We start from the raw sequence: 24,559 nt of genomic DNA on the forward strand, positions 1-24,559 counted from the left end.
CTAGAAGACATATCATTACATACAGTATAGAACACCATCTAGAAGACAGAGACATATCATTACATACAGTATAGAATACCATCTAGAAGACATATCATTACATACAGTATAGAACACCATCTAGAAGACAGAGACATATCATTACATACAGTATAGAATACCATCTAGAAGACAGAGACATATCATTACATACAGTATAGAATACCATCTAGAAGACAGAGACATATCATTACATACAGTATAGAACACCATCTAGAAGACATATCATTACATACAGTATAGAACACCATCTAGAAGACAGAGACATATCATTACAGACAGTATAGAACACCATCTAGTAGACATATCATTACATACAGTATAGAACACCATCTAGAAGACAGAGACATATCACTACATACAGTATAGAACACCATCTAGAAGACAGAGACTTAACATTACATACAGTATAGAACACCATCTAGAAGACATATCATTACATACAGTATAGAACACCATCTAGAAGACATATAATTACATACAGTATAGAACACCATCTAGTAGACATATCATTACATACAGTATAGAACACAATCTAGAAGACATATCATTACATACAGTATAGAACACCATCTAGAAGACATATCATTACATACAGTATAGAACACCATCTAGAAGACATATCATTACATACAGTATAGAACACCATCTAGAAGACAGAGACATATCATTACATACAGTATAGAACACCATCTAGAAGACATATCATTACATACAGTATAGAACACCATCTAGAAGACATATCATTACATACAGTATAGAACACCATCTAGAAGACATATCATTACATACAGTATATCATAGATGTATAAATCCTTCCTTTATATTTCCTGTACCACTTTCCATGACAGTAGCCTTGTTACTGGTTCGGGTTACTGCTGCTGGTACAGTGGAGGAAAGAGGCATCACAGTACCTGTTACACCACTGTACCACCAGGACCAATTACACACCAATAAACACACTGTAATGTAAAGTGTTCCATCATTCTCAATGATCAGTCTGTACATACAGTATTCATTTCACCTACAGTACATTGTATCCATTTCAAGTCCCCCCTCCCCCCATTGTAGCTAATTATCTACAACACATTGTAGAGTTTTACAACCACGTATGAGTTATTATGGACGCTTATAGTTAGTATCACAGCACATCAGTTTAAGACTTTACAACATTCATTAAAAGCATTATAGATATGTACTTCATAGAAACTGTTACCCTTTATATATTCTAACCACTCTATTTAATTTATTCTATATTAAGGGTCCTAACCTAGAAACTAAGGCCTTCTCAACTTTGCCTGCAGTTTTCTCTCTCTCCCTCCCTTCCTCTAACCCCTCCCTCTCTCACTCCCTCCTTCTTCTCAACATTGCATGCAGTTCTCTCTCTCTTCCTCCATTCCTCTAACCCCTCCCTCCCTCTAACCCCAGCCCTCTGGCAGAACCAGGAAGTCCCTCCCCTTCCCACAAACTCTCTTCTGAGGAAACGAAACTGATCTGAGTCTCTGTGTCGTCTGTCTGTGTGAGAGTGAACAACCGTCCAAATGGCTCAACAGGGAGATCTGCTGGACCAGGACCAGTTCTGTTGTTCTGTCTGTCTGGATCTACTGAAGGAGCCGGTCACTATTCCCTGTGGACACAGTTACTGTAGGAGCTGTATTGAGGGCTGCTGGGATCAGGATGATCTGAAAGGGGTCTATAGCTGTCCTCAGTGCAGAGAGACCTTCACTCCAAGGCCTAATCTGAGGAAAAATAACATGTTGGCTGAGGTGGTTGAGAAACTGAGGAAGACAGGACTCCAGGCTGCTACCCCTCCTGCTCTGTGCTATGCTGGACCTGGAGATGTGGCGTGTGATTTCTGCACTGGGACCAGAAAGCAGAAAGCCCTCATGTCCTGTCTGGTGTGTCTGGCCTCTTACTGTGAGACTCACCTCCAACCTCACTATGAATCTCCTGCTTTCAAGAAGCACAAGCTGGTCAAGGCCACGGCACAACTACAGGAGAAGATCTGCTCTCATCATGACAAACTGCTGGAGGTTTACTGTCGTACCGATCAGCAGTGTATCTGTCTGCTGTGTGTGATGGATGAACATAAAGGCCATGATACAGTGTCAGCTGCAGCAGAGAGGACTGAGAAACAGGTAAGACCAGAACAACTTGTTGGTGACTGTCTGATAAACAAAGAATTTAAGATACAGTAGGAACTAAATCTGTTTGAATATGAGATCATTATATTATATACAATATGAAATGGATCCACAAATATGAACACAAACCTTGAGTATATAGATATGTTAACCCAGATTCTCCAAATGTATCACATTTTTCTAAAGTCAAACACTATTATCATTCTGAATGGCCTTTTATGAGTCCAAAGTTCAGTCTCAACCCCTTGATACATGTAGGCCTACCATAAAAACTATAATGATTCACATAGCAACATAATATCATATTGTAAAGGGACTTCCTCAGGATTGTAGACCTTCCTCTCTATGGGTCCTATGTCACATTACTATACTATTGATCTACTGGACTAATAAAGCTTGATAGCTCATTGAAGAGTGATTCTCCACAGAGGCAGCTGGGGATGAGTCAGCAGAAGGTCCAGCAGAGATTCCAGGAGAGAGAGAAGGAGCTGAAGGAGCTCCAACAGGCTGTGGAGTCTTTCAAGGTGAGTATTGTTGACCAGAGGAGACACACCATTTCACTTCTCTCCTCCAGTCAGAGAGAGAGAGAGAGGGGGGCCCCTATCCAATCCCATTGACCCCACTGTTGGGAACAGGCTGTCTGGACCCCTTTCAGAGAATAGACTGGTTCATGTAACCGACTGGGCTGCCTCATCACATAACCATGAGTAACCATGACGACTCATGTCCCCTAGACATTAATATGGAACTGTCTCTCTCTCAATTCAATTCAAAGGTCTTTATTGGCATGGGAAACATATCTTTACTATGCCAAAGCAAGTGAAATAATAATGAACAGTAAACATTGAACAACATTTATTTTCAAAAGAATAGAGACATTTCAAATGTTATAATTCAAGTGCAAACAGAGTGAGTCGTGCCCCAGACTGAGTCCTGGAGGTGAAATGGAAATGAATGAGGGAGAGTTCAGTGAGGTAGAAGGTGTGGAGAAGAGTTCAGAACCAGAGAAGAATTTGGTCATATGAGATTTGACTTCAGAAGAGTTCCAGGGGGTGTTGAGTGGTGGTGTCCCGTCCTCCCAGGTCGTTGTCATGGTGCAGGAGCAGATAGGGTCAAAGTAGTGGAATGTGGTAGTGGGTTTTTAATGAGTGTAGGTTAGTTGTCATGGTGATGGAGCAGATAGGGTCAAAGTAGTGGAATGGGTTAGTGGGTTTTTAATGAGTGTAGGGTTAGTCACATGCGCTGAATACAACAGGTGTTTTTACCTGACAGTGAAATACTGAATACAACAGGTGTTTTTACCTGACAGTGAAATACTGAATACAACAGGTGTTTTTACCTGACAGTGAAATGCTGAATACAACAGGTGTTTTTACCTGGCAGTGAAATACTGAATACAACAGGTGTTTTTACCTCACAGTGAAATACTGAATACAACAGGTGTTTTTACCTGACAGTGAAATGCTGAATACAACAGGTGTTTTTACCTGACAGTGAAATACTGAATACAACAGGTGTTTTTACCTGACAGTGAAATACTGAATACAACAGGTGTTTTTACCTTACAGTGAAATGCTGAATACAACAGGTGTTTTTACCTCACAGTGAAATGCTGAATACAACAGGTGTTTTTACCTCACAGTGAAATGCTGAATACAACAGGTGTTTTTACCTTACAGTGAAATGCTGAATACAACAGGTGTTTTTACCTCACAGTGAAATGTTTACTTATGAGATCCTAACTAACAAAAAAATATATATGGATAAGAATAAGAATTAAAAGTAACAAGTAATTAAAGAGCAGCAGTAACAATAGTGAGACTACAAACAGACTATATACAGGTGGGAACCGGTACAGAGTCAATGCACGGGGTCATAGGTTAGTTGAGGTAATATCAAGACTTGTATGTGTTGTGATATTGTTATAAGGATGTTGAAGAGAGGGAAAGATTGAAGTGTCATTGGGGTTGGACAGGGTTGGGAGAGTTTGGAAGGGATTTGGGGGATGGGGGAGGGTCTATTAGAAGTTAGTAGGACTCTTTTATTTTCTCAGAAGTACTGAGTTAGGTAGGAGGATTTAGAGTGGTGTAAACCGTGATTGATTACACTCCAGAACAGTAGGTGGCGCCATGCACTTTTAAAGGTGGTTTGAGGAACTCCATTAGATCATAGAAGAAGAAGTTGGTCTGTGAGGGTTTTGTTGTTCCTGAGGAGGGCTACTATTCTTTTCTCTTTTGGTTTTCAAGTATTTTCAGAATGTATTAAAGCCAAAGCTAAAGCTTCCCTAAACAATTCAATATATCAGTCAATATATTTTCTCTGTGATTTATTTTCTCTCCGTCAACCGTTCCATCGCATCTTAACCGTCTTACCGGGCGGGCACTAGGACCCGGGGGAGGCTGTTGCTGCAGAGGCTGCTGCACCGCTCGTGACTGTCAGTCCTCCTTGTAGCTCATTGGTTAAGCTGTGGCTCGAGACTGTTAACAGTTAACGGACAGGAAACGGCTCTGACAGGACACATTCATGTCGAGGCAGTGATGTGAATGTGTGGTAAGTTAGAATAGAGAGAGAGAGTTTTCACTACTATAGACTTTGGTCATAATCAAAGCTTTGTTAACCAATAGGTTTTTATGTGAGGCTGCCTGTAAGTTACAGTGTAACAGACGTTACTAACGGTAACGGTGTCTTTTAAATTCGACATAAGTTATGTGGCGATGATATCTAGTTAACGTTGTATTTAATGTAGTGTAATGACCTGACTAGATCATAAAGGAACAATTGTCCAGACAGAGGATTGAGTTACGAATTGACGGTTTATTAGCAACTTTACACAGGCTACTGTTTGGCCTTAGCTCACGCCAAATAAATGAAAGATACCCCACAAGCCAATCGGGACCTTCTCTTGTGAAGCCCAGACGTAAGAGAGAGAACAAAGGCTGAACCTTAACTTCCAATGCCCCGCCCCCTCCACGCCACTCCGCCAACCACCAGGATGCCCGGCATCAGAACATCCCAGGCATTCCTGTGATTGGCAGATAGCAGGTTGATTGGCATGTCGGACCCCGCGAACACTGGGAACTGGTAAGTACAACACAACCACCTACTAGCCGAACACATAACACACAGCTGTCTGTGCGGGTCGCTACAGTAGTTTTACTATCTGTGCCAGGCTATAAATGACACAGATAATATCTAGTTAACGTTGTATTTAATGTAGTTTTACTATCTGTGCCAGGCTATAAATGACACAGATAATATCTAGTTAACGTTGTATTTAATTGATCACAGCTTTCTGCTTTCCATGTAGAGTTTTTGGTAAAAAAACATTACATTTGATTATTTTGTCAGTAATGGCTGCAAAAATTGGAAGAAATCTTAGTTTATCTTAGTCAAACATGAGATGACTCAAACACATGAACATCTGACCATGCTGGTGATATTGCAGAGAGAAGGGAGTATCTGAGGAGAATTGTTGTGGTCACATCAATGTTAGGAAGACAGGGACTCTCTTTCCGTGCCAATGATGAATCTAGTGAAAACACAAATAGAGGGAACTCTCAATAGTAAAACTAAAATAAAACTCAAACAACTTCCTAGATACATCATGCTGAACTGAGTTTACCAAGAACTACGGTATTGATGTCAAAACAGAAGACATGTTGGTGGACAGAAACTTTCTTTCCCAGAAAAGAGAGACTGGACGTCCTCCCAAAGATATGCTTGTTGTGGATGACTTCCTGAATGATGATATGATATGATATATACAATTCTTCCTAGGTTTTGGCCTTTCTAGGGAGTTTTTCCTAGCCACAGCACTTTGAGATATCAGCTGATGTACGAAGGGCTATATAAATACATTTGATTTGATTTGACAAGAGGTGTTCTGTACCTGTCTGTCCAGGAGGGAGGAGAGTAGAGCAGGACCAAGAGGTGTTCTGTACCTGTCTGTCCAGGAGGGAGGAGAGTAGAGCAGGACCAAGAGGTGTTCTGTACCTGTCTGTCCAGGAGGGTGGAGAGTAGAGCAGGACCAAGAGGTGTTCTGTACCTGTCTGTCCAGGAGGGAGGAGAGTAGAGCAGGACCAAGAGGTGTTCTGTACCTGTCTGTCCAGGAGGGAGGAGAGTAGAGCAGGACCAAGAGGTGTTCTGTACCTGTCTGTCCAGGAGGGAGGAGAGTAGAGCAGGACCAAGAGGTGTTCTGTACCTGTCTGTCCAGGAGGGAGGACAAGGCCTGGTGGACCTGACTCAATGAGGTGCAGAGAGGCTACTGAACCTACTGTCTCTGTCTCTCTCTCTCTCTCTCTCTCTGTCTCTCTCTCTCTCTGTCTCTCTCTGTCCCTCTCTCAAATTCAAATTCAAATTCAAGCTGCTTTATTGGCATGAAAAACATTGTGTCAATATTGCCAAAGCAACAATGTATACAATATACATTGTAACAAAATTGTAAATGATAGCAAATAATAATATAAAATGGTAGTAAATAATAATACAAAAATAAATACAATAAAATGGTAACAGTCTACAGTAAACATGAATAATTATAGTAATAACAATAATAGTAATAATAAGTAAGTTACTGTTTACTATGCAGATGTTATTATTCAGTGTCCCTCAGGCTATGGCAGGAAAATACATATTTGGCTGCAAGAGGAGCCATTGCTCCTTCGCCCATGAGTATTCTTAGTTTTTCCTCTGGGTTCAATTTGTAAAAATGTGGAATATATGTAGTCATTTCTGTGAATAATGAATCTCTTTGTGAGGAATATTTATCACAGTAAAGGAGAAAGTGCATCTCTGTCTCTACCTCCCCTGTCATGCAGTGACCACATACACGCTCTTCTTTGGGTAGCCATGTCTTTTTATGTCTGCCGGTTTCTATTGCCAATCGGTGGTCACTCAGCCTGTACTTGGTAAGGATCTGTCTCTGCTTCGTATCTCTGACAGAGTAGAGATAATCAGCCAATTCATATTCTCTGTTTAGGGTCAGATAGCAATTTAGTCGGCTTTGGGATTTTGTTTCGTTTTTCCAGTATTGTAAGTATGATTCCTTTGATTGGTTCATGATTTTGTTTATTGGAATTCTTTCTTTTGAAGCAGTGCTGGTGTCAGCTTGATTGGTGAGGTCCAACACCAGCTGACTGAGAGGGCTCGTTTCTGGGCTCAGCTCTTGGGCTTGAAGTGCTTTAAATTGCAGACTCGAATTTGGACTTGAATTTAGATGTAGCCAAAATTTTAATGATCTTTTCTGTATTTTCATTATTACTGGAAAACGGCCCAATTCTGCCCTACATGCATTAGTTGGTGTATTTCTCTGGACTTGTAGAATTTTCCGACAGAATTCTGCATGTAGGGTTTCAATTGGATGTTTGTCCCACATTTTAAAATCCAGTTTATTGAGTGGCCCCCAAACCTCACTTCCATAAAGTGCTATTGGTAGGATTACACTGTCAAATATTTTAGTCCAAATTCTAATTGGGATGTTGATTTTGAATAATTTCATTTTTATTGCATACATTGCTCTGCGGGCTTTTTCTTTGAGTGCATTCACTGCCATATTAAAGTTTCCCGATGCAGATATGGTCAGACCAAGGTAGGTGTAATTTTTTGTGTGTTCAATTAAGGTGTTGTTCAGGGTGAATTTACATTTTTGTTTCTGACATCTGGGTTTTTTTTGGAAAATCATGATTTTAGTTTTTTGGAAATTTACTGCCAGGGCCCAATTATGGCAATATTGCTCCAGAATATTAATGTTTTGTTGAAGACCTTCTTTGGTTGGTGATAGAAGTACCAAGTCATCAGCATATAGCAGGTATTTCACCTCTGTGTCAAATAGTGTGAGTCCTGGGGCTGGAGATTGGTCCAACATGTCTGCTAATTCATTGATATAAATGTTGAAAAGATTTGGACTCAAATTGCAGCCTTGTCTCACACCTCGACATTGTGAAAAAAATTCTGTTCTTTGGTTTTTGATTTTTATTGCACACTTATTTTCTGTGTACATACATTTTATTAAGTCATACACCTTACCACCAAGCCCACTTTGTAGAATTTTGTAGAATAGCCCTTCGTGCCAAATCGAATCAAATGCTTTTTTAAAGTCAATAAAGCAAGCAAAGATTTTGCCCTCTTTTTTTTGGTGGACGTGTTTATTAATTAGTGTGTGTAAGGTGTATATATGGTCAGTAGTGCGATGGTTAGGGAGAAAGCCAATTTGACATTTACTTATTACATTTTTTTCTTGAAGAAAGGTTTGAATTCTTGAATTCAAAATGCTACAGAAAATCTTTCCCAAGTTACTGTTGACGCAAATTCCCCTGTAATTATTGGGGTCTGATTTGTCTCCACTTTTGTGGATAGGGGAGATGAGCCCCTGGTTCCAGACATCAGGGAAGCAGCCAGAAGTTAAAACCATGTTGAACAATTTAAGCACAGCATTTTGCAACTCAGGTGTGCTGTTTTTCAGCATTTCATTTCTGATGTTGTCTACACCACAAGCCTTTTTTGATTGAATAGATTTTAGCTTTTCATTTAGTTCTTGTTGGGTTATTGGGTAATCTAATGGATTTTGGTTGTTTTTAATGACTGATTCCAGGATGTTCAATTTTTCTTTAATTTCTAATTGGTTCTGGTTTAAGTCTTTTTGTGGGATGTTTTTGTATAGATTATCAAAGTAAGTTTTCCAAATTCCTACATCTTGTATGGCTAATTCTTGTGGCTTTGTTGTGCTTAAATTGTTCCACATGTCCCAGAACTGATTTTGGTCAATTGCGTTTTCAATTTCATCAAGTGTCTTGTTGGTATAATTCCATTTCTTGCATTTCAGTGTTTGTTTATACTGTTTCAGAGTTTCAAAGTATTCATATCGTAGCTCTGGGTTGTTTTGCTGCTTATGTTTTTTGTTTGACATTTGTCTTAGGTGTTTTCTAATTGTTTTACATTCATTATCAAACCATTTGTCAGAAACATTTTGATTTTTGCTTCTGATGTTGCATTGCTTTGGTTTTCTCAAATTTGCTTTCGATGCTGCTTTTTGGAATATGCAGTTGATGTTTTGGGTAGCTGAATTGACACCATCTTTATTGTTTTGGTACTGTGAGTTATTGAAAAACTGTATAGAGTTCATCATTTCATTTGAGTTCAATGTTTCAATGAATGCCTCTGCACTGTTTGGAGCCCATCTGAACGATTGGTTTATGTTGTAAAGTTTATTGGGCTGTTTTTTTGAATGAATATTGCCGGTTAATTTCTTCAGAAACACGTTGATCTGACTGTGATCTGACAATGGTGTCTGTGGTCTGACAGTGAATGCACTAATGGAGGAGGGGTCAATGTCAGTGATGGCATAATCGACTACACTTGTCCCAAGAGCTGAGCAGTAAGTAAACTGACCTAAAGAGTCCCCTCTGATTCTACCATTAAGCATGTACAGGCCTAAGGCTCGACAGAGATGTACTAACTCTTTTCCATTTTTGTTCAGTATTTGGTCAGGACTGTTTCTATTATTTATAATAGGGCTACTGTACAAGGAGGGGTGTCCAAATATGTGGTGGTTACCTCCCGCATCAGTGTAGTCAGGCTCAGAACCTGTTCTTGCATTGAAATCTCCACAAAGAAGCACTTTACCCTGCGCCTGAAATGTAATGATTTCTGTCTGGAGATTGTCAAAAAACTGATCATCAAAATATGATGAATCTGAAGGAGGAGCATAAGCTGCACATATGTATACATCATTGTCACAATAGATTGTACCTTTGTTAAGTTTTAGCCAAATGTGAGTGGTACCTTTTTTCATTTCATTCAGTGCTAAGTCCTGCTTATGCCAAATGATGATTCCACCTGAGTCTCGGCCCCGTTTAACATTTTTATGTTTGATTGATGGTAGTAAACTTTCTCTATAGCCTGAGGGACACTGAGTATCTATGTCTCCACGACACCATGTTTCCAGTAGGATTATGATGTCCTGTCCCTTGATGTTTTTAATCAATTCTGGATTAGTTGTTTTATAACCAAAATGTGAAGAGTATAGGCCCTGGATATTCCAAGAGCTGATAGTTAATGATCTCATTTATAATAAGTGATATTCACTGGTTTGAGTAAAGTACATCGAAAAAAACAAAAAAAATAAAATATGTATATATACATATATATACATACACATATACACATATACATATATATACATACATATATACACATATACATACATATATACATACACATACATATATATATACATATATATATACATACACATACATATATACATACACATACATATACACACATACATACATACATACATACACACACACACATACACATACTTACACACACACACACATACATACATACATATATATATACATATATATACACATACACATACATATATATATATATATATATATATATACACACATACATGCACATACACATATACACACATACATACATACATACACACACACGCGCACACACACACACACACACACACACCATTACATATAATAATTATTATAATACCGGTGTCAATACATTTAGGAATATTTGTAAACAAATGAATAAGAATGGAATAAGATTGCATTGTACTTATGTTATGTGCAATCTGCAACCCTGCGTGTTTGTGTGTGTGTGTGTGCGCGTGCGTGCCCGTGTGTGAATTAAAGGGACTGTCTAGCTCAGTAGTCTGCATATTAGTTGCAGTAGTTGGCGCACCTCTCCTATCTCTGATTGTTCTAGGGGTCTTCTGCCAGAGGTTACCTCAGCATATGTAGGCTGACGATCTAATTGATACATGGTGTGGACTGCATCATGTGGTCTACTTCCCTGAAGGGCAGTGTTCTGACCGACCCTGGAGTAGTGGTCAGAGCTGTGTTGTGATGGGCTGGGTCTAGTAGAGCTGTGTTGTGATGGGACAGGTCTAGTAGAGCTGTGTTGTGATGGGCCGGGTCTAGTAGAGCTGCGTTGTGATGGGCCGGGTCTAGTAGAGCTGTGTTGTGATGGGCCGGGTCTAGTAGAGCTGTGTTGTGATGGGCCGGGTCTAGTAGAGCTTTGTTGTGATGGGCCAGGTCTAGTAGAGCTGTGTTGTGATGGGCCAGGTCTAGTAGAGCTGTGTTGTGATGGGCCAGGTCTAGTAGAGCTTTGTTGTGATGGGCCAGGTCTAGTAGAGCTGTGTTGTGATGGGCCGGGTCTAGTAGAGCTGTGCTGTGTTGGGCCTGGTCTAGTAGAGCTGTGCTGTGTTGGGCCTGGTCTAGTAGAGCTGTGCTGTAATAAGCCATGTCTGGCTCTTTTCTCCTCGGGATGGTGGAGGTACTGTTGTTTCAGAAGGTGGGGCGTGGGACCTTTGTTGCTGGGGTGATGGGTGTGTGGGTCCCTGCCAAGTGTTGCATCTTTTAGGTCCTTGGCAAAGGTTCTGATACTGTCCTGATCAAGATGTATATTATCATATAAGTGTTGACATGTCAGAGTGGGGTGGTGAGCCGTTCTGACGTTGAGCAGTGAGGCACAGTCCACAGTGATCTGTTGATTTATTTTGTCGATCAACTTTTCTGGGAAGTCTTTTCTTGGTAGGAGGGTGGACACAACTATATTGGTTGTTGGGAACATAGCCTGTGCCCGTTCTGCCACTCTTCTCACTGCCCCAGATACATTTTCACCTTTGGCATGAAGGTCGTTTGTGCCAGTGTGGATGATGATGTTGTCAGGGGTGTCAATCCTGGTCTGACTGAGTAGCTGCATTGCACTCTCAGTTGTAGGACACCAGAACTTATACACCTGGTGTCTAGGGAATAATCTTTCCTGGACTAAGAACTTCCCATTTGAATCAATTAGAATTGCAGTTGTGGGTGATTGTCTGGGTGGAGCAGACTGGGAGGCTGGTATTCTGACCTGGGCTGGAGCAGACTGGGAGGCTGGTAGGTTAACCTGGGCTGGAGCAGACTGGGAGGCTGGTATTCTGACCTGGGCTGGAGCAGACTGGGAGGCTGGTAGGTTGACCTGGGCTGGAGCAGACTGGGAGGCTGGTAGGTTAACCTGGGCTGGAGCAGACTGGGAGGCTGGTATTCTGACCTGGGCTGGAGCAGACTGGGAGGCTGGTAGGTTGACCTGGGCTGGAGCAGACTGGGAGGCTGGTAGGTTAACCTGGGCTGGAGCAGACTGGGAGGCTGGTATTCTGACCTGGGCTGGAGCAGACTGGGAGGCTGGTAGGTTGACCTGGGCTGGAGCAGACTGAGAGGCTGGTAGGTTGACCTGGGCTGGAGCAGACTGGTAGGCTGGTGCAGTGTCATCCGGCTGTGTAGTGGAGGCCATGCTGGTCTCAGGTTCTGCTTGTGTTGTACCAAGCTGGTGGACATGTTTTCTAGATGCAGAGGACACAATGACTCTCTGCCGGTTGAGGGTGTCAATGTACCTCTCTTTTTGTTCGAGCTCCTTTCTAGTTGTGCTCAGATGGTCTCTGAGGTCATCATTTGTCTGACTCAGCTTGTCCATTCTGCTTTCTAATTTAGCTATGGATGCTCTGCTCTCCTCCCTGAACTGTTTCATCTCTTCTTTGAGTTTCTGGACAGTGTCCTCCTCTTGAAGCTTCTTCTCTCTGAGTTCTATGACCTCTGCTTCGACTAGAGAGAGGGTGTTGTGGAAACGTTGCATAGCAGGTGTTCTTATTGAAATTGTCATGTCCTTGACTCTGTCTGCTGCAGGTGAGGTAGGTAAAGGGACGTTGAGGGCTTCCTGCTGGGTCACAGAGACCATTGGGGTCTGCTTTTCTCCATCTCCCTCCTTGACTTTTTCCTCATTTTCTGAGATGATGTCAGCGTCTTCTTTTAGGGTAGCAAACCTATTCTCAAAAGCCTGGAGGCTTGAATCATTGCCTTGTATCAATACAGTTCCATTATTATATAAGTTTACTGTTTGATATGTGTTGCTCTGGTCAGCTTCTTCAAAAATGCTGATCTGACATCCTTGGCTGATGCCCCTCTTTTTTGAGAAAGGGAAATGGTTGCAAATAACCTTTTTCCATATGTTCCCTCGATTGGTATTAAAAATTAAATTTGCTCTTGTTTTGTAACTGGTAAGATCTGCAAACAGGCATTCATGGTTCTGTCCCATCAACAAACCTTTGAAACTTTTCTTAGCTTTCTCTGTTTGGATGTCTGGTGGGTAAACAATTTCCATAGCAACGCTGGTGATGTTGGCTACAATGTTGCAATAGAAGTGCTGTTTCTTGTATAATGCTCTCTTGTTTCTTCAGAGGACTGTTTCACTTTGTTGTCCTTTTTTCTTTTCTTTTTTCTTCTGTCCTTATTTTGTCCTTATTTTGTCTTCCTTTCTTCTGTTAACTAGATATTTTTTTTGTTATTCTTTGTAAGCTAGCTAGCTTCTTCCAGGAGAGTCCCTAGCAACTGCTTAGCAACATGTAAACAATTCAGCTAACAATTCAGCTAGCTAAGATAACTGTATAATTTTATGAAATATAGTTACTTTTTCGAAATCCTGTCTTTTTGGTTTGTTGCTTGTATTGTCTTCTATTGAGTCTTGCAGTTTTCTTTTGATTTTTTCGATGTACTTCACTCTAAAAAACCATTTAAATCTCAATATATACAGGAGCTCATTTTTCAGCAGCTGCTCAATTTGGAACTCCGGAACTCTTTCTTTCTCTCTCTCTCTCTCTCTCTCTCTCTCTCTGTCTCTCTCTCTCTCTCTGTATCTGTCTCTCTGTCTCTCTCTCCCTCTCTGTCCCTCTCTGTCTCTCTGTCTCTGTCTCTGTCTCTCTCCCTCTCTCTCTGTCTCTGTGTCTCTCAACTCAATTCAATTCAATTCAAGGGCTTTATTGGCATGGGAAACATGTGTTAACATTGCCAAAGCAAGTGAGGTAGACAACATACAAAGTGAATATATAAAGTGAAAAACAACACAAATGAACAGTAAACATTACACATACAGAGGTTTCAAAACAGTAAAGACATTACAAATGTCATATTATATATATATATACAGTGTTTTAACAATGTACAAATGGTTAAAGGACACAAGATAAAATAAATAAGCATAAATATGGGTTGTATTTACAATGGTGTTTGTTCTTCACTGGTTGCCCTTTTCTCGTGGCAACAGGTCACAAATCTTGCTGCTGTGATGGCACACTGTGGAATTTCACCCAGTAGATATGGGAGTTTTTCAAAATTGGATTTGTTTTCGAATTCTTTGTGGATCTGTGTAATCTGAGGGAAATATGTCTCTCTAATATGGTCATACATTGGGCAGGAGGTTAGGAAGTGCAGCTCAGTTTCCACCTCATTTTGTGGGCAGTGAGCACATAGCCTGTCTTCTCTTGAGAGCCATGTCTGCCATCTCTCTCTCTCTCTGTCTCTGTAATGTCTCTGTCTCTGTATCTGTCTCTCTCCCTCTCTCTCTCTCTCTCTCTCTGTCTCTATGTCTCTATGTCTCTCTCTCTCTCTCTCTCTCTGTCTCTGTATCTGTCTCTCTCCCTCTCTCTCTCTCTCTCTCTCTCTCTCTCTCTCTCTCTGTCTCTATGTCTCTATGTCTCTCTCTCTCTCTCTGTCTCTGTGTGTCTCTCTCTCTCTCTGTCTCTCTCTGTCTCTCTCTCTCTCTCTCTGTCTCTCTGTCTCTCTCTGTCTCTCTCTGTCTCTCTCTGTCTCTCTATCTGTCTCTCTCTCTGTCTCTCTCTCTCTCTCTCTCTCTCTCTCTCTCTCTCTCCAGCGCTCTGCACAGTCAGCAGTGGAGGACAGTGATCAGATCTTTACTGAGCTGATCCGCTCCATTGAGAGAAGGAGCTCTGAGGTGAAGGAGCTGATCAGAGCCCAAGAGAAGGCTCAAGTGAGTCAAGCTGAAGGACTCCTGGAGCAACTGAAGCAGGAGATAGCTGAGCTGAGGAAGAGAAGCACTGAGCTGGAGGAGCTCTCACACACAGAGGATCAAATCCATTTCCTCCAGGTAACTAAACTGTCTTGTTACATGTGATATGAAATTAACTTCATGTGAAACTATTCATCTCAATCATTATGTTGTCCTGTCTCTCTGTCCGTCCCTCTCTCTCTGTCTGTCCGTCCCTCTCTCTCTCTCTGTCCGTCCCTCTCTCTCTCTCTCTGTCCGTCCCTCTCTCTCTCTCTCTCTCTGTCCCTCTCTCTCTCTCTCTCTCTATGTCCGTCCCTCTCTCTCTCTCTCTGTCCGTCCCTCTCTCTCTCTCTCTGTCCGTCCCTCTCTCTCTCTCTCTGTCCGTCCCTCTCTCTCTCTCTATGTCCGTCCCTCTCTCTCTCTCTCTGTCCGTCCCTCTCTCTCTCTCTCTGTCCGTCCCTCTCTCTCTCTGTCTGTCCGTCCCTCTCTCTCTCTCTCTGTCCGTCCCTCTCTCTCTCTCTCTCTCTGTCCGTCCCTCTCTCTCTCTCTGTCCGTCCCTCTCTATCTCAATTCAATTCAATTCAAGGGCTTTATTGGCATGGGAAACATGTGTTAACATTGCCAAAGCAAGTGAGGTAGATAATATATAAAGTGAAATAAACAATAAAAATTAACAGTAAACATTACACATAGAGAAGTTTCAAAACAATCAAGACATTACAAATGTCATATTATATATATATACAGTGTTTTAACAATGTACAAATGGTTAAAGGACACAAGATAAAATAAATAAGCATAAATATGGGTTGTATTTACAGTGGTGTTTGTTCTTCACTGGTTGCCCTTTTCTCGTGGCAACAGGTCACAAATCTTGCTGCTGTGATGGAACACTGTGGAATTTCACCCAGTAGATATGAGAGTTTTTCAAATTTGGATTTGTTTTCGAATTCTTTGTGGATCTTGTGTAATCTGAATGTCTCTCTAATATGGTCATACATTGGGCAGGAGGTTAGGAAGTGCAGCTCAGTTTCCACCTCATTTTGTGGGCAGTGAGCACATAGCCTGTCTTCTCTTGAGAGCCATGTCTGCCATCTCTCTCTCTGTCCGTCCCTCTCTCTCTCTCTGTCCGTCCCTCTCTCTCTCTGTCCGTCCCTCTCTCTCTCTCTCTGTCCGTCCCTCTCTCTCTCTGTCCGTCCCTCTCTCTCTCTCTCTGTCCGTCCCTCTCTCTCTCTCTGTCCGTCCCTCTCTCTCTCTCTCTGTCCGTCCCTCTCTCTCTCTGTCCGTCCCTCTCTCTCTCTCTCTGTCCGTCCCTCTCTCTCTCTGTCCGTCCCTCTCTCTCTCTCTCTGTCCGTCCCTCTCTCTCTCTCTGTCCGTCCCTCTCTCTCTCTCTCTGTCCGTCCCTCTCTCTCTCTGTCCGTCCCTCTCTCTCTCTCTCTGTCCGTCCCTCTCTCTCTCTGTCCGTCCCTCTCTCTCTCTCTGTCCGTCCCTCTCTCTCTCTGTCCGTCCCTCTCTCTCTCTGTCCGTCCCTCTCTCTCTCTCTGTCCCTCTCTCCCTCTCTCTCTCTGTCCCTCCCCTTCTCGCTCTCTCTCTCTCTGTCCGTCCCTCTCTCTCTCTCTGTCCGTCCCTCCCTCTCTCTCTGTCCCTCTCTCCCTCTCTCTCTCTGTCCGTCCCCGTCTCTCTCTCCCTCTCTCTCTCCGTCCCTCTCTCTCTCCGTCCCTCTCTCTGTCCGTCCCTCTCTCTCTCTGTCCGCCCCTCTCTCTTTCTGTCCCTCTCTCTCTCTGTCCGCCCCTCTCTCTCTGTCCGTCCCTCTCTCTCTCTATCCGTCCCTCTCTCTCTGTCCGTCCCTCTCTCTCTCTGTCCGTCCCTCTCTCTCTATCCGTCCCTCTCTCTCTGTCCGTCCCTCTCTCTCTCTGTCCGTCCCTCTCTCTCTCTATCCGTCCCTCTCTCTCTGTCCGTCCCCCTCTCTCTCTCTCTGTCCGTCCCTCTCTCTCTCTATCCGTCCCTCTCTCTCTGTCCGTCCCTCTCTCTCTCTGTCCGTCCCTCTCTCTCTCTGTCCGTCCCTCTCTCTCTCTGTCCGCCCCTCTCTCTCTCTATCCGTCCCTCTCTCTCTGTCCGCCCCTCTCTCTCTGTCCGTCCCTCTCTCTCTCTGTCCGTCCCTCTCTCTCTATCCATCCCTCTCTCTCTCTCTGTCCGCCCCTCTCTCTCTGTCCGCCCCTCTCTCTCTCTATCCGTCCCTGTCTCTCTCTGTCCGCCCCTCTCTCTCTGTCCGCCCCTCTCTCTCTGTCCGCCCCTCTCTCTCTCTATCCGTCCCTCTCTCTCTCTGTCTGTCCCTCTCTCTCTCTTTCTGTCCGTCCCTCTCTCTTTCTGTCTGCCCCTCTCTCTCTGTCCTTCCCTCTCTCTCTCTGTCCGTCCCTCTCTCTCTGTCCGCCCCTCTCTCTCTCTGTCCGCCCCACTCTCTCTCTGTCCGTCCCTCTCCCTCTCTCTGTCCGTCCCCTCTCTCTCTCTGTCCGCCCCTCTCTCTCTGTCCGTCCCTCTCTCTCTATCCATCCCTCTCTCTCTCTCTGTCCGCCCCTCTCTCTCTGTCCGCCCCTCTCTCTCTCTATCCGTCCCTGTCTCTCTCTGTCCGCCCCTCTCTCTCTGTCCGCCCCTCTCTCTCTGTCCGCCCCTCTCTCTCTCTATCCGTCCCTCTCTCTCTCTGTCTGTCCCTCTCTCTCTCTCTCTGTCCGTCCCTCTCTCTTTCTGTCTGCCCCTCTCTCTCTGTCCTTCCCTCTCTCTCTCTGTCCGTCCCTCTCTCTCTGTCCGCCCCTCTCTCTCTCTGTCCGCCCCTCTCTCTCTCTGTCCGCCCCTCTCTATCTCTCTGTCCGTCCCTCTCCCTCTCTCTGTCCGTCCCTCTCCCTCTCTCTGTCCGTCCCCTCTCTCTCTCTGTCCGCCCCTCTCTCTCTGTCCGTCCCTCTCTCTCTCTCCGTCCCTCTCTCTCTGTCCGCCCCTCTCTCTCTGTCTGTCCCTCTCTCTCTATCCGTCCCTCTCTCTCTGTCCGTCCCTCTCTCTCTCTATCCGTCCCTCTCTCTCTCTATCCGTCCCTCTCTCTCTGTCCGTCCCCCTCTCTCTCTCTCTGTCCGTCCCTCTCTCTCTCTATCCGTCCCTCTCTCTCTGTCCGTCCCTCTCTCTCTCTGTCCGTCCCTCTCTCTCTCTACCCGTCCCTCTCTCTCTCTGTCCGCCCCTCTCTCTCTCTATCCGTCCCTCTCTCTCTGTCCGTCCCTCTCTCTCTCTGTCCGTCCCTCTCTCTCTCTGTCCGTCCCTCTCTCTCTCTGTCCGTCCCTCTCTCTCTCTATCCGTCCCTCTCTCTCTCTGTCCGCCCCTCTCTCTCTCTATCCGTCCCTGTCTCTCTCTGTCCGCCCCTCTCTCTCTGTCCGCCCCTCCCTCTCTGTCCGCCCCTCTCTCTCTCTGTCTGTCCCTCTCTCTCTCTCTCTGTCCGTCCCTCTCTCTTTCTGTCTGCCCCTCTCTCTATGTCCGTCCCTCTCTCTTTCTGTCCCTCTCTCTCTCTGTCCGCCCCTCTCTCTCTCTGTCCGCCCCTCTCTCTCTCTGTCTGTCCCTCTCTCTCTCTGTCCGTCCCTCTCTCTCTCTCTGTCCGTCCCTCTCTCTCTCTCTGTCCGTCCCTCTCTCTCTCTCTGTCCGTCCCTCTCTCTCTCTCTCTGTCCGTCCCTCTCTCTCTCTGTCCGTCCCTCTCTCTCTCTGTCCGTCCCTCTCTCTCTCTGTCCGTCCCTCTCTCTCTCTGTCCGCCCCTCTCTCTCTCTGTCCGCCCCTCTCTCTCTCTGTCCGTCCCTCTCTCTCTCTGTCCGTCCTTCTCTCTCTCTGTCCGTCCTTCTCTCTCTTTCTGTCCGCGCCTCTCTCTCTGTCCGTCTCTCTCTGTCCGCCCCTCTCTCTCTCTGTCCCTCTCTCTCTCTGTCCGTCCCTCTCTCTCTCTGTCCGTCCCTCTCTCTCTCTGTCCGTCCCTCTCTCTCTCTGTCCGTCCCTCTCTCTCTGTCCGTCCGTCTCTCTCTCCTTCTGTCCGTCCCTCTCTCTCTCTCTTTGTCCGTCCCTCTCTCTCTCTCTCTCTGTCCGTCCCTCTCTCTCTCTCTCTCTGTCCGTCCCTCTCTCTCTCTCTCTCTCTGTCCGTCTATCTCTCTCTCTGTCCGTCCCTCTCTCTCTCTCTTTCTGTCCGTCCCTCTCTCTCTCTCTCTGTCCGTCTCTCTCTCTCTTTCCGTCCCTCTCTCTCTCTCTTTCCGTCCCTCTCTCTCTCTCTGTCCGTCCCTCTCTCTCTCTCTGTCCGTCCCTCTTTCTCTCTGTCCGTCCTTCTCTCTCTCTGTCCGTCCCTCTCTCTCTCTCCAGAGTTATCAGTCTCTCAAATTCAAATTCAAATTCAAGCTGCTTTATTGGCATGAAAAACATTGTGTCAATATTGCCAAAGCAACAATGTATACAATATACATTGTAACAAAATTGTAAATGATAGCAAATAATAATATAAAATGGTAGTAAATAATAATACAAAAATAAATACAATAAAATGGTAACAGTCTACAGTAAACATTAATAATTATAGTAATAACAATAATAGTAATAATAAGTAAGTTACTGTTTACTATGCAGATGTTATTATTCAGTGTCCCTCAGGCTATGGCAGGAAAATACATATTTGGCTGCAAGAGGAGCCATTGTTCCTTCGCCCATGAGTATTCTTAGTTTTTCCTCTGGGTTCAATTTGTAAAAATTTGGAATATATGTAGTCATTTCTGTGAATAATGAATCTCTTTGTGAGGAATATTTATCACAGTAAAGGAGAAAGTGCATCTCTGTCTCTACCTCCCCTGTCATGCAGTGACCACATACACGCTCCTCTTTGGGTAGCCATGTCTTTTTATGTCTGCCGGTTTCTATTGCCAATCGGTGGTCACTCAGCCTGTACTTGGTAAGGATCTGTCTCTGCTTCGTATCTCTGACAGAGTAGAGATAATCAGCCAATTCATATTCTCTGTTTAGGGTCAGATAGCAATTTAGTCGGCTTTGGGATTTTGTTTCGTTTTTCCAGTATTGTAAATATGATTCCTTTGATTGGTTCATGATTTTGCTTATTGGAATTCTTTCTTTTGAAGCAGTGCTGGCGTCAGCTTGGTTGGTGAGGTCCAACACCATCTGACTGAGAGGGCTCGTTTCTGGGCTCAGCTCTTGGGCTTGAAGTGCTTTAAATTGCAGACTCGAATTTGGACTTGAATTTAGATGTAGCCAAAATTTTAATGATCTTTTCTGTATTTTCATTATTACTGGAAAACGGCCCAATTCTGCCCTACATGCATTAGTTGGTGTATTTCTCTGGACTTGTAGAATTTTCCGACAGAATTCTGCATGTAGGGCTTCAATTGGATGTTTGTCCCACATTCTCTCTCTCTCTCTCTCCAGAGTTATCAGTCTCTCTCTCTCTCTCTCTCTCTCTGTCCAGAGTTATCAGTCTCTCTCTCTCTCTCTCTCTCTCTCTCTCTCCAGAGTTATCAGTCTCTCTCTCTCTCTCTCTCTCCAGAGTTATCAGTCTCTCTCTCTCTCTCTCTCTCTCTCCAGAGTTATCAGTCTCTCTCTCTCTCTCTCTCTCCAGAGTTATCAGTCTCTCTCTCTCTCTCTCTCCAGAGTTATCAGTCTCTCTCTCTCTCTCTCTCTCTCTCCAGAGTTATCAGTCTCTCTCTCTCTCTCTCTCCAGAGGTATCAGTCTCTCTCTCTCTCTCTCTCTCTCTCCAGAGGTATCAGTCTCTCTCCAGTATCAGAGCATCTTCAGACTTACCCAGCATCGTTGTCCGTCCTCTTCAGTACTTTGGAGATGTGAGTAAGACTGTGTCTGAACTGAGAGAGAAACTAGAAGACTTCCTTAAAGGAGAATGGACCAAGATCTCCACTACAGGTGTGTTGAAAACAATAAGAACATCAACTTTAGACCATTGAAAGTTCCCTACTAGTCATATACATGTGGAATATGGTCTGATGATAACATTCCCTCTCTCTGTCAATGTGTTTGTGTGTCTGTAGTGAATATAGTGGATGTTGTACTGCCTCCAGAGCCCAAGACCAGAGAACAGTTGTTACAATGTGAGTCTCTTTATTGTGAAGTAACTAACAGTCTCTTTTTACTGACACTCCTAACAATCCCTCTAGAAATATATAGCAATAGTAGATCTAATCAAAGACTGGGTATCTATCTGACTCCTCATATTTCTCTGATTTGATCTCTGCTGTGCTCTAATCAAAGACAGGGTAGATACAGTATCTGACTTAACTTATTGTTCTGACTCCCCTCATTGGTCTCTGCTCTTCTCCCAGATTCCTGTCAGCTCACACTGGACCCAAACACAGCACACACACGCCTCTCTCTGTCTGAAAGGAACAGAAAGGTGACACGTACAGGCCAAGTCCAACCATATCCTGACCATCCAGACAGATTCACCAACTACTGTCAGGTTCTGTGTAGAGAGGGTCTGTCTGGACGCTGTTACTGGGAGGTGGAGTGGACTGGTGATGTTGTTACTGCAGTCTCATATAAAGACATCAGCAGAACAGAGAGAGGTAATGATGGTAGATTTGGACTCAATAACAAGTCCTGGAGTTTACATTACTCTAGAGGTGGTTATTGGTTCAGACACAATAATGTTGAGACTAAAGTATCAGGCCCTCAGTCCTCCAGAGTAGGAGTGTACCTGGATCACAAGGCAGGTACTCTGTCCTTCTACAGTGTCTCTGACACAGTGACCCTCCTCCACAGAGTCCAGACCACATTCACTCAGCCCCTCTATCCTGGGTTTGGTCTCTATAATTATAATTATACTGCTGAGCTGGTTAAACTGTAGTAGGGTCCACATAGATACTAGTCATGCTGGTGTAGTCTATAGCTGAGCTGGTTAAACTGTAGTAGGGTCCACATAGATACTAGTCATGCTGGTGTAGTCTATAGCTGAGCTGGTTAAACTGTAGTAGGGTCCACATAGATACTAGTCATGTTGGTGTAGTCTATAGCTGAGCTGGTTAAACTGTAGTAGGGTCCACATAGATACTAGTCATGCTGGTGTAGTCTATAGCTGAGCTGGTTAGACTGTAGTAGGGTCCACATAGATACTAGTCATGCTGGTGTAGTCTATAGCTGAGCTGGTTAAACTGTAGTAGGGTCCACATAGATACTAGTCATGCTGGTGTAGTCTATAGCTGAGCTGGTTAAACTGTAGTAGGGTCCACATAGATACTAGTCATGCTGGTGTAGTCTATAGCTGAGCTGGTTAAACTGTAGTAGGGTCCACATAGATACTAGTCATGCTGGTGTAGTCTATAGCTGAGCTGGTTAAACTGTAGTAGGGTCCACATAGATACTAGTCATGCTGGTGTAGTCTATAGCTGAGCTGGTTAAACTGTAGTAGGGTCCACATAGATACTAGTCATGCTGGTGTAGTCTATAGCTGAGCTGGTTAAACTGTAGTAGGGTCCACATAGATACTAGTCATGCTGGTGTAGTCTATAGCTGAGCTGGTTAAACTGTAGTAGGGTCCACATAGATACTAGTCATGCTGGTGTAGTCTATAGCTGAGCTGGTTAAACTGTAGTAGGGTCCACATAGATACTAGTCATGCTGGTGTAGTCTATAGCTGAGCTGGTTAAACTGTAGTAGGATCCACATAGATACTAGTCATGCTGGTGTTGTCTATAGCTGAGCTGGTTAAACTGTAGTAGGGTCCACATAGATACTAGTCATGCTGGTGTAGTCTATAGCTGAGCTGGTTAAACTGTAAACTGATTTGTTATTAATTAAAATTCAAGACAATGTTTTAATCTTGTACATTTCCATGAATCATGATGTCTGGTGTTGATGTATATTGGTTGTCCTTCAGAACCATTGATATGTTTTCTCAGTTGGTTCTCTGTCTCTATGTAATTCTCCTCAGTATCATTGATCAGCTTGTTGGCTCGGTCCTAATTGATGTGTTCTCTGTCACCTGGAGCTGCATGGAAAATGGTCCAGGAACTAAAGGACAATTCAGGACTAGTCAGCCCACTACAAGCTGGTATCACTTACTTTCTACTAAACGATATGTTCTGGTTTCCCAGACACAGATGAATCCTAGTCCTGGACTAAACAGTATGTTCAATGTAGATGTCCAGGAAACCGGCCCTAAATGTGTCATCTTTCATCCTCCCATACTGCTCAGTCCAGCAACATTAAACCTGTCCAGCAGGTGGTGCTGTTGACCAAACAATAAAACCAGCAGATATCTTGACTTGCCACTCAGTATATCAGTAATGTTCAGAATAGTACTTTAATATCATTGGAGATTGATGGTCTTTTTAATCCACTATCCAGAGTCAGGAACAGATGAAGTTAGGTCTGCTACTGTTCAGTGATTAAATATGATTTATGGTGATGGGAAATAATAAAAAACACTCAACTTCATCTAGTAATAGTTTTCCTTTGTTATTTATTCCAAGGTGTGTCTTTAACTTGTAAATGTATTGTGTGGAGGTGAGCTAGTGGTGTGGCTGATAGAATAGAATGAAAAGGGAGGAGGGGAGGAAGAGGGGAGGAGTGAAGGGCTGTTCAAGAAACCAGATGAGGAAGAGGAAGATGTTCAGGGGAATTACTGTCTCTGTTCCAAATGGTTCCCTATTCCCTACGTAGTGCACTACGGTGCATCTTACCAGGTCTAAAGTAGTGTTCTACGTAGGGAACAGGGTGTAGATTTATTACAATATCATTATCAACAATATATTAGATCTCCACCCCCCCACTTCCTGTCTGTCATCCCCCAGTTCTGTTAAGACTTCCTCTCATTGAACTGGGCCTCATTCTAAATGGTCACTTTGTATTGATAGTCCATACTGGTCTTTACTATGGTTCTACATACAGTATCTGTATTGATAGTCCATACTGGTCTTTACTATGGTTCTACATACAGTACCTGTATTGATAGTCCATACTGGTCTTTACTATGGTTCTACATACAGTACCTGTATTGATAGTCCATACTGGTCTTTACTATGGTTCTACATACAGTACCTGTACTGATAGTCCATACTGGTCTTTACTATGGTTCTATATACAGTATCTGTATTGATAGTCCATACTGGTCTTTACTATGGTTCTACATACAGTACCTGTATTGATAGTCCATACTGGTCTTTACTATGGTACTACATATAGTACTTGTATTGATAGTCCATACTGGTCTTTACTATGGTTCTACATACAGTACCTGTATTGATAGTCCATACTGGTCTTTACTATGGTTCTACATACAGTATCTGTATTGATAGTCCATACTGGTCTTTACTATGGTTCTACATACAGTATCTGTATTGATGAGGGCCTCATCATCTGACTGCACAAAGAAAGCCAGGGACTGCAGTGTGTTCCAGTCTCCAGCAGGGGGCAGTAAAATCCTATGGACCTGAAAGAGACTGCAGTGTGCTCCAGTCTCCAGCAGGGGGCAGTAAAACCCTATGGACCTGAAAGAGACTGCAGT

General features: G+C 43.7%; 2 protein-coding genes and 1 pseudogene across 6 annotated transcripts in view; 2 read left to right on the forward strand and 1 right to left on the reverse strand.

The window, feature by feature from the left end:
• The window catches only part of LOC139406328 (E3 ubiquitin-protein ligase TRIM47-like), a 128,435-nt pseudogene that overhangs the window by 29,016 nt on the left and 74,860 nt on the right, over window positions 1-24,559 (forward strand).
• LOC139406317 (E3 ubiquitin/ISG15 ligase TRIM25-like) overlaps window positions 1-24,559 on the reverse strand; it is a 77,488-nt gene that overhangs the window by 16,417 nt on the left and 36,512 nt on the right. The gene's annotated exons all lie outside the window — the stretch shown is intronic.
• LOC139406315 (tripartite motif-containing protein 16-like) lies at window positions 1,471-23,490 on the forward strand. Of its 4 annotated transcripts, none has more exons than XR_011633978.1 (7): window positions 1,471-2,177; window positions 2,612-2,707; window positions 14,898-15,131; window positions 20,802-20,961; window positions 21,087-21,146; window positions 21,378-22,649; window positions 22,773-23,490. XR_011633978.1 is itself a non-coding variant. In XM_071148808.1 (6 exons), exons 1-6 carry the CDS (start codon window positions 1,581-1,583, stop codon window positions 21,899-21,901), a joined length of 1,671 nt encoding a protein of 556 aa, XP_071004909.1. In that variant the 5' UTR covers window positions 1,471-1,580; the 3' UTR covers window positions 21,902-23,490. The 4 variants fall into 4 exon arrangements, 1 of the variants encoding a protein (XP_071004909.1); XR_011633979.1 differs by having other exon boundaries at window positions 21,378-21,967; window positions 22,153-23,490; XR_011633980.1 differs by having other exon boundaries at window positions 21,378-21,967; window positions 22,711-23,490.

Source organism: Oncorhynchus clarkii, chromosome 4 (assembly GCF_045791955.1).
Source record: "Oncorhynchus clarkii lewisi isolate Uvic-CL-2024 chromosome 4, UVic_Ocla_1.0, whole genome shotgun sequence".
Classification (NCBI taxonomy): Eukaryota; Metazoa; Chordata; class Actinopteri; order Salmoniformes; family Salmonidae; genus Oncorhynchus; species Oncorhynchus clarkii.